Below are 10236 nucleotides of genomic sequence, written 5' to 3' on the forward strand. Positions count from 1 at the left end.
TCTAGGTATGTTTTTATTGCAAGTTAATACTTTGGGTCTCGGTTTTGTATCCTTTAGTTTTTTTTGTACCGTTGTTAAATTAAATTGGATTTTTGAGGTCTGGTTTTGGTCTTAGTTCTATATTTGTAACTCCAGACTCCTGGATGTAACCACGGTATTCCTCCGCCAAAAGTGAGGGTATTAATAAAATTGGGACAGGTCACAATTGGACATGTGACCTTCGACTCTTAATAAAAAAAAAAAAAAAAGTCTACGTTTCAAAATACATGCATTCAATTAGGAGGCTCTTGTTTTTTGTTAAACCGATTTACATCAAATAAATAATTTGTCTTCATTATTAATTCTAAAATTTGCAGCTGATAACATAATAATAAACCATATAATTATTTCAAAGCAGAAAGTTCACTAAAAATATTTCAAAGCAAAAAAATCATAAAAAAAACTTACCATCTTGATGTTTTACTGTAATCTCGTAGAAAGGCTTGAGAACTTCTTGTTTGAAGACTCGTTCATCTCAACCTGATGCACATTTTTCAGAGCAATACTGAAAAATTTTTCATGTTTGCAATACTGTAATTACTCACTCCTATATTACTCAGTACACATGCACACTCGTCGCGTCATATTCAATACATTATTGATCACACTGACACATTAATGGCCGACCAAAACATGTGCGTATGCATTATTAATGGACCCATACTGAAGAATCCGATCGGATCGTTATATATATATATATGTAAGGGAAGAACTTCGGACTTACGGAGTATACATAATCAGCAAAAGCTGGAAATAAAAGATAGGCCGGTACGTTGGTCGAACGTTGGAGCTGCAAGACTTCCGGTAGTACGTACTTACTTTCAAGCATATTATTTCTTGCAGCCAAAAGTTGTAAATTCCTTTTATTAATCTTCCATTTTCTCAGTACTCTGTTTGTATCCGAGTTATCAAATTAATTTCTCAGTACTCTTGACCCATAAGCATGCATGCTCTAAGTTGTCAAACTCAGATCATCCGATTATATGTTCGTTTTGAAACAAATCTCATATATAATATATATATATATATATAAGATATCTTATATGATCTTCTTTATTGTCACTAGGAAAAGGAACTTGAGGAATGGAACAGACATTCATCTACCCTGCAATAAACCCAACCGATCGTGATTCCATTGAAAAAAAAAAGCTACATGAATGCAAAGGTCTGGTCATTGACATTGCCAATCATTCCAGTAAAAAAAAAAGAAGACTTGAATGCAAAGAGCTGATCATTGACATTCCACTGGAACTGGAGGCTTCTCGTTGTCCTGATAAGTACTGTATCTACAGGGTTCCCAAGAGACTTCGCGAGGTCAATAATAAGGCCTACACCCCTCGGCTGGTTTCTATCGGCCCTTTTCATCACCGCCGTGAAGAGTTGAAGGACATGGATATACAAAAATTCCTAATTTTCAAGAATTTCTGTAATCGTACTGGGAAGAGCATCGAGGATCTTAAATGCATCATCAGGCCCAAAGAAATGGAAATCCGCAGCTGCTATTCAGAGACCTTTCTACTCAGCAGTGAAGGGTTTCTAAACATGATTCTACTGGATGCTATCTTTATACTTGAGCTCTTCTGCAGGAAATCTGAAAAAGAATATTCTGGAAGCTCAAAGCCTCGTGAAGAATATTCTGAAAACTCAAAGGCTCAAGAAAAAGATTCTGGAAACTCAAAGGCTCATTATCAAATAGATTATATATTAAGCCGGCCGTGCATGGAACGCGGCATACGGCATGACCTGCTTCTACTTGAGAATCAGCTCCCTTTCTTTGTTCTTAAGGAGTTATACCAACAATATGTGAAACCCAATACAGAAGAAAAGACTCTTCTTGAGCTCTCTTGTGGGTTTTTTGGTGATCTCTATCATGGTTGGAAGCAAGAGTCCAAGAAGTGTTTTAATGGTTTGGTGAACCGACGCTCACCAAATTTCATTGAAGTAAAGCACTTCACAGATTTGGTGAGATATTTTTTCCTTCCACTAGGCCCAAACCAGAGCTCACCGGATTCCAGTGCAGAAAACCAAAAAGAAGGGCCCAAAGGAAACCAAAAACACCTACATTTTACAGCAACAAAGCTTGACGAGGCAGGTTTGAAATTCACTACGCCAGATTCAGCAACATCTTTACTTGATATAAAATTCCGGCCGAATGGATGCTTAGAAAGCTTCCCGATCTTCAATCTCTCATGGTTCTTGTCTTGCCTACCATGCCTGAAAAGCACTTGCTTGGTCCATATGCAACGTTTCTTGGAAGTCCCACCCCTTCTGTTGGACGACAAAACCGACGGTCTTTTCCGAAACCTGATGGCCTTGGAGCAGTGCCATTATCCAGATAAAACTGACATTTGCGATTACATTGTGCTGATGGATGATCTTATCACAACTAAAGCAGATGTAAGGTTGCTTGTTGACAAGAAGATCATTGTTAACGAGTTAGGTTCCAGCGCTGCAGTGACGAAACTGGTTAACAACCTCGCCCTGGAGATTGAAGAAAGTGGATCCCTTTACGTCAAGCTCTGTGGACAGCTTAATAGGTACTGCGAGAGCAATTGGAATCGTCTGGTGGGAACCTTGACTAGCGTGTATTTCCCAGACTTCTTTAAAGGCACTGCTTCTGTTGTTGGGATTATTGTCCTGGGTCTCACTTTGTGGAATTTCAACAGGCTCCTTAGATTGAGTGCTAGGAAGTACTAGATTTGAAGCATCTCATGTGGGTAGTGTTTGTTGGAGTGCTATATAAAATGCTAGCTAGCTAGCTATTAGATGCGCGCAGTGGATCGCATGTAGCCAATTTATCTTCCTCATGCGAAAAAGTACTAGATTGAAATTTTCTAACGATATTTTATTGTATTCAAGTTTATGAGTAGAGAATATCATTCACATCATATTATAAAATTTAATTTATTAAATTTAAATTTTAAAATTTATTTTTTAAATTAAATTATATCATACAAATACTTTACTAATCATGTGCTCCACGCTCGAGAATATATATATTTTTTTCAAACTTACAAATTTACTTTTTGTTTTTCCGCTCTTATAATTAAGTTTATTTACATCCAGGAGCAAGTTAAAACTCAAAAAACTGATGCTTTGTTTTTCAAGATAATTTGTAGTTTGTGCAGCCCAACTGCAAAATGAAGTGTGCGTTTGCTAGATGAGGAAGCAAAAGTCAGTGAGCCGATCTATGAAGGAAAATGGAATAAGCAATTGATTGAAAGAATTTTTACTCAAGAAGAAGTTGAACAGATTTGTAGCATCCCTATCAGTAGACTAAACTCTGAAGATAAAATGATTTGGGGAGGTACCAAGAAGGGACAATTTTCTGTTAGCAGTGCATATCAGATGGAAATGAACAAGAAAGAAGCATTGAAGGGTGAAAGTTCAAAGGGCAGAGAAGGGGATACTCGATGGCAGGAAATATGGGGATTGAATATTCCAGGGAAGGTCAAATTTTTTATGTAGAGAGCTATGAAGGAGTTACTAGCAACTAGAGTGAATCTGTCTTTGAGGAAAATAACAGATAGTTCATCTTGCCCAATATGCAAAAATGATGATGAATCAGTGATGCATGCAATATGGTACTGTCCAGCAGCAGCAGATGTTTGGTCCGAATCAAACATTGTCATACAGAAGTGGAGCTCGTATGAAATTGATTTATTAAAATTATGGGACAGTTTGGTGGAGAAGGTAAGCAAAGATGTGTTAGAGGAGACTGTTATGGTTATGAGAAACATTTGGTTAAGAAGAAATGAGTTCATCTTTGAGGGAGTTTTCAAAAGTCCAAGCCAAGTCATTAAAGCAACCAGAGATGAATTGAGAGTTTTCCAACTGGTTCAACATAATGCAAAACAGACTCCAATTCCAAGAGTAGAAAGAGGGGCTGTGTTGTGGAGCAGACCAAGAGAGTCCTTTGTTAAAGCAAATTGGGATGCAGCAATGTCAAAAAAAGATAGAAAGGTGGGGCTCGGGGTGGTTATTAGAGATGAGGAAGGAGAGATTTTGGTTGCTGCAAGAGAACAGATAAATTACTTGACAGATTCTGCAACAGCTGAATGTCTTGCATTATGGAAAGCTATGGAAGTGTGTAGAGAGCTCAACTTCAACAGAGTTTTATTCGAGGGTGATGCTCAAGTTATAGTGAATGCTGTTAACAAAGGGGATGAAGACTACTCCTCTTATGGGAGTGTAATTGAAGATGCCAAGAAGCTGTTAAAAGCTATAGAGAACTGGAGTGTTAATTTTGTTTATAGGGAAACAAATATGGCAGCTCATGTGCTAGCTCAAGAAGCTTTATTTTTACATACAGATATAGTTTGGATTGAAGAGACTCCTAATTGTATTAGGAGTATTATTTGTAAGGAAAAATCATGTAATGAGTTTATAGTTCAATGAATGAATACAGAGGTACAATTTCAAAAAAAAAAGTGTGCGTTTGCAGTACCCTGGTGCCCCGCAAAGGTCCAATCCCGTCTCGTACTTTTGTATTTGATTATATAAATATATATTTATATATTTATAAATATTTATTACTTATATTATATATAAATATAGTAATATGTATTAGATAGAATTTTTATTTATATTTTATGTAAATTATAGTGTAGTTGGATGATTCTTTTATAAATGATCAAAGCAATATAAGAATCTCACATTGCTTAGAACCCCTACATTGTGTAATAGAGGTCACTGTATTGGACCAACATCAATATACCCACGCCAAACTAGGTCGATCTCTCCATTTTAAATAAAAAATATTATATTTTTAATTATTTACTTGTTGATAAATTGTAATATTTTAATTTAATTGGAGAGTATAATCCAATTTTCGGATGAAATGATAATATGATTTCGCTTGTTAATTAATTATGCCGAGAAGTTTTTTGTCATAACTAAGAGCACATAATTCAATGAATTAATAGCAACGAAGCATATTCTAGTTAGAAAAATTATAAACATTAACCCGTTTTATTTTTCACACCATACACCACTCAAACTTTTCCAAGTCACGATTCAATTGGATATAGATAATTCCAATTTCTTACATTTCGTCGTCAACTAAACACTACCCCCACAAACCCATGAATATGCTAAAGCGAAGGAAAATAATACAAACACTGTATTTTTTTTTTTTTTAAACAACAATTGCATTCAAGACGAAAGAAGATATTACGACTATCAAGCCAAATGGCTTGAGAGATAAAGTCTGGAAATCCACCACATTACGATGGAATCTACAATCCAAGCGTGTCTAGCTAGGCCATGAGCTGCCCCATTACCTAGTCTATTCACATGACAAACTGTTACATCAATAAAAGTATCCAGCAGTAGCCTAATCTCACGGATGATAGCCCCCAAGGGGACTGGTCTGAAGAAGCTTCATTCAACTCCTTCACCACCAACAGGCAGTCTGATTCCATTACCAGGTGTGTGATCCCCATGTGCGAAATAAGTTGTAGGTCACGTAGAGCAGCCATGAACTCTATCACCTCTGGTTGTTCCACTTTCCATTCACCCTTACTAAGTAACATAATGACCTTCCCTTGTGCATCTCTCAATATAGCTCTAACCCCTACTTTATGAAGATGATGGAAAACAACTCCATCTACATTAAGCTTCACAGATCCCACAGGTGGTGGCTGCTAGCCACAAAAGCTCTTCAACCCCAAAGTTAGACATACCTTCACCTCCCCATACAGTCTCTGCATGGTTACAGCTTGATCAAACACCCATCTTGCCTCAAGAATCTCATCCTCACGACGTTTGCGGTTTCTTCTAAACCATATACTCAAGGCTACAGAAAAGAAATTAAGTTGCCAAATCTTGCAAATTCCCTAAAGACCTCACCGGCATAACAACATTAAAAAAACTCTGGTTTCTATCTACTTGAGCCATAACATGGAGATAGCATGTCCATAAACTCGCAATACTTGGACAACTCAGCAATACATGTGGCAAGTTTTCTGTGTCAGCATCACAAAAGCAGCAACCATCACTCACATCCACCTTCCTCTTCTGTAAATTTTAGTTTGTTGGTAAGCAATCCATACAAGCTCTCCATGAAAATATCCTTACCCTATGTTGGATTTTCAGCCTTCAAATTGCCTTCCATAAATCCCCTTGGGATTGAGCAGCAGATGATTCCCCTCCAGCCTGTCTTTTGTTGGCTCTCAGCCACCTATAAGTCGACTTCACTCTAAAACCTCCACTTTTATCCTTACCCCATATTAAGTTATTAGCTTGTGCCCTTGGGAATACCGGAAACCTCAGAATTTTGTCAGCAATGTTTGGATTGAAGAGAGTTCTCTGCTTCTCAACATGCCACCATTTGGTAACCCTATCCAGTAATAGATCCACGATCCCATTGTCAGCTCCCCCTGCGCAGTATAAGGTGAGTCGTGTAGCAACACTGGTTCAACACCTGGTATCCAGTAGACCTGCCATATACGTCGTAGTCTTATCATCTCCTATCCTCCACCTGCACCCTCTAATTAAGACAGACTTTGCCTCCCAAATGCCCCTCTAAGTATAGGAAGGGTTACAACCCAATTTGGTTTCAAAGAAGCTAGATTTTGAAAAATATCTAGCCTTAAGGATCTTGTGAAGCAGAGTACCTTCATTATTTAAGATCCTCCACCCTTGCTTTGCCAAAAGAGCCAAATTAAAGTCTCTCAAGTCCTAAAAATCAATGCCTCCACAAGCTTTAGACTCACAGATTTTAGCCTGGCTTACCAAGTGTATCTTTCTCTCATCATTTCGTTGACCCCACCAGAACATAGCCATCATGACTTCCAACTCAAAGCATAGCACTTTAGGTAAGAGGAAACAACTCATGGTGTATGTTGGAATTGCCATTGCCACTGCTTTAATCAGAATCTCCTTTCCTCCTTGTGATAGTAACTTCTCGTTCCAACTTTGCAACTTCTTCCAAACACGATGCTTAATATCTGAAAAGGCCCTTGCTTTTGATCTACCAATAATAGGTGGTAAGCCTAGATACCTTTCAAATTTATTCTCAACCTCAATGTGCCACATGTCCATGATCTAGCTACGGGTCTGAGTACTCAGATTTTGACTAAACACTATGGAGGTTTTCTCCATATTTATCTTTTGGCCTAAAGCCAACTCATACACCTTCAATAAGGATTGGGCATTTTGACTCTCTTGAACAGTAGCTTGACAGAAGACCACACTATCATCTGCAAACAAGAGGTTATTAATCACTGGGGCCTCCCTACACACTCTCACCCCGTTGATTTTCTTTTCTTCTCCTACCTTCTTCAATAGAGAGATAAGACCCTTTGTGCATAATAGAAATAGGTAAAGGGATAGAGGATTCCGTTGCCTTAAACCTCTCTTTGAAACAATTGGTCCCTTAAGAACTCCATTAATCAGCACTGAATAGGATACAGTTCTCACACAAAACATTATCATGCTCACAACTCTTTCATCAAAACCCATAGACCTCATTATTGTTTCTAGGAACTCCCATATAATCTTATTGTAGGCTTTACTCATATCTAGTTTAATCGACATGTAACCCTTTTTACCTACCTTTATGTGTTTCAGGTAATGAATGAGTTCATACGCTATCAATACATTGTCCGTAATCAATCGTCTTAGTACAAATGGAGATTGTGATTCAGAAATAACTTGACTGAGCATACCTTTCAGCCTATTTGCAATCATTTTGGACATCATCTTATACATTACATTACACAAGCTCACAGGTCTAAAATCAGTAACTTTTATAGGCCTAAGCTTCTTGGGAATCAGAGTAATGAATGTATGGTTTAAACTTGAAGGGAACTCACCAGTGTTCAAGGCCGATAGAACTGCCTCAATCACCTTTCTTCCCACATCTGGCCAAAATTTCTGAAAAAAGATAGGAGGCATCCCATCAGGCCCGAGAGCCTTTAAAGGGTGCATCTCCTTTAAGGCTAGCTCCACCTCTATCTCAGAGTAGGCTCCACGCAAAGCCTCATTCATGGTAGGTGTTACTCTACCCTCGAGGCTATCTAAGAAATCCATCTGACTGCTCTGATATGTGGAAGAAAACATTTTCTCAAAATAATCTAATATCAGCTTGTCCCTCCCTCACTCAAATGATTTCTTTTTCGTAAAAAGAAAATGTTGCAAATATGTGATGTAACAAGGTTGTGTGAGATATAACCTTACATCAGAATTGATGAGAGGCCTTTATCAAACAGAAAAAGACTCCAAAAAAGTAGGAGAGAAACTTTATGTATATGACAATTGAGTAATTGTCTGCTTATATGTTAAAGTTTGTATATTTTTAATTTTTTTGGTTGGAAATAGATGTCAATTTTTTTAATTAAATCGCTTGATAGACATCATTAAAAGGCTAATTCGGACCAAAAGCTTACACTTCACTCATAAAAAGGTTAGGCATAACTAAAGAGAAAAAGGGCCTTCATTTTAAACTTAACCTGACAGCTTGTGTGGTATTCAACGTGCTCAAAAGCAATTAAGCAGATAATATAGTTAAAATGACTACCTTTTTTTGTACTATCATAATTAAATAGAAAAAGTATGTATTATGAAATGAAAAATGATACTCTTACCTAGAGTTGGGTATTAATTGGATCTCAACAAATTTTATTTTTATTATTATTTTTTATGTTTAGTGATTTGTTTTAGATAAATATATATTTATTTATTTTTTCACTTTTTAAATTGGGATTTATGATCAAAGCAATAATAACAAGAAAACAAAAGGGTAAATCCAAGCAGCTCCAGATTTTGTAGCATTTATCGGGTTGCGGCATTTTTTTATTCAATAGTGTGGCAGGCGCCTCGAGTCCCGCCCATATGCCAACAAAAACTTTATTGCCTCGAGCCGCCGGATTATATTAGTCATATTAGCCATAAGAAATGCCCTGCTTTGTCTTTTATAATCATATTAGTCATATTTATAAAAGCTTATGAAAATGAAGATACATATCTTTGCAACCCGTGGACTTTACTGTTTACATTCATGATCACTCATAGAAAAAGGAATACAGCCCCAACATTTAAATCATTGCAAAGGTAAGTTTTTTCGTGACTCTTTTTTTTCTTTCTTTTTACATACATTATGTACTCTATTAAATGGACCACTTAATAGAAGCTTTTTCTTTCTCTTTCTCGATCAATATTAATATATGCGGCCACTAAATTAGTAAACTCATTGTACTCCATTTATTAATCAATATTTTGATCTCTCTCTCTCTCTCTCTCTCTCTCGATATTAATACATACGGCCACTAAGTTATTTTTTTTTTAAAGAAACATACTCATTTCATTAATGAACCGAAGTTACAAATGTGACTTATCAATACAAAAAAATCCAATACATGGAAAATCCAATCTATAATCCAAACTACGCATCAGCTCTGGGGTTTCGCCACACAAATTCTTTTGTAGCGGACATTGTCTTAACTTCTAACCAAACTTTCTCAAAATAGAGAAAACGCTCTGTAAAACAGAACTAAAAAGCCTTCTTTATCCTCCTAAAGAAGAAGAGTACGGGACACTGCTATGGACATCAAATCCATAAGCCTATTCCTATTTTATTAAAACCTAAACTAACAAACAACTACAAATAAACACATTAAAAACTACAAGACCACAAGCATTGGTGAGACCCCAGATGTCACGCCCACCGCAAGCATCGTCATCTTGAACCATGATGGAACAAGCACCCAGCTCGAGTGCGGATCACAACAGCCCGGCCGTACAACCACCGGCTATAGCATCGCCCACCACTCTCGAAAGACTCTTGCCCCAGATTACGTCCGATCCAAAGGCCCAAACCTCCCTCAGGTCAACAAAAAACAACAAAAGCATAAATAAATTAACTACAAAACACTGAAAAAGAAACAAGAAAGAAACATAAAACATAAAACCGGATGAACAAACAGTGCACAATGGGTCGGCATTGGCTTGTGTATCTTATCGCTTGTGAAATCTTGGAGTGGAGGGCTTCAAAACCATCAAAACATTATCTTATCGCTTGCCGCACATTGGTTGCCTTTCTCATGTATGCTCATGAGCCAAAAAATTATTATTAATAATAAAGTGGACATTTTACGTACTCTTCTCATGATAACTTAACCTTGATTACCACAATCGATCTGCTGTACTAGACCTAGATTAAGGTGCCTGACATATATCTAATTTACCATCATAATG

At 37.0% G+C, this 10236-nt stretch overlaps 2 protein-coding genes across 3 annotated transcripts; both read left to right on the plus strand.

Annotated features, from left to right (window-relative positions):
* The first annotated feature begins 764 nt into the window (after positions 1 to 764).
* Positions 765 to 2810, plus strand: LOC118343753 (UPF0481 protein At3g47200-like). Of its 2 annotated transcripts, none has more exons than XM_035690235.1 (2): positions 765 to 846; positions 1106 to 2810. In XM_035690235.1, exon 2 carries the CDS (start codon positions 1123 to 1125, stop codon positions 2734 to 2736), a length of 1614 nt encoding a protein of 537 aa, XP_035546128.1. In that variant the 5' UTR covers positions 765 to 846; positions 1106 to 1122; the 3' UTR covers positions 2737 to 2810. The 2 variants fall into 2 exon arrangements, with proteins under 2 accessions (XP_035546128.1, XP_035546129.1); XM_035690236.1 differs by having other exon boundaries at positions 775 to 843.
* A 703-nt stretch (positions 2811 to 3513) lies between these two features.
* On the plus strand, positions 3514 to 4437 carry LOC108990462. Its single transcript, XM_035690339.1, has one exon. The coding sequence runs from the start codon at positions 3514 to 3516 to the stop codon at positions 4435 to 4437; it is 924 nt and encodes a 307-aa protein (XP_035546232.1).
* The last annotated feature ends 5799 nt before the right edge of the window (positions 4438 to 10236 follow it).

Source organism: Juglans regia, chromosome 5 (assembly GCF_001411555.2).
Source record: "Juglans regia cultivar Chandler chromosome 5, Walnut 2.0, whole genome shotgun sequence".
NCBI lineage: Eukaryota > Viridiplantae > Streptophyta > Magnoliopsida > Fagales > Juglandaceae > Juglans > Juglans regia.

Coding starts and splice junctions, on each gene's coding strand:
- LOC118343753 (XM_035690235.1), top strand. CDS start 1,123: ATGGAACAGACATTCATCTACCCTGCAATAAACCCAACCGATCGTGAT.
- LOC108990462 (XM_035690339.1), top strand. CDS start 3,514: ATGAAGGAGTTACTAGCAACTAGAGTGAATCTGTCTTTGAGGAAAATA.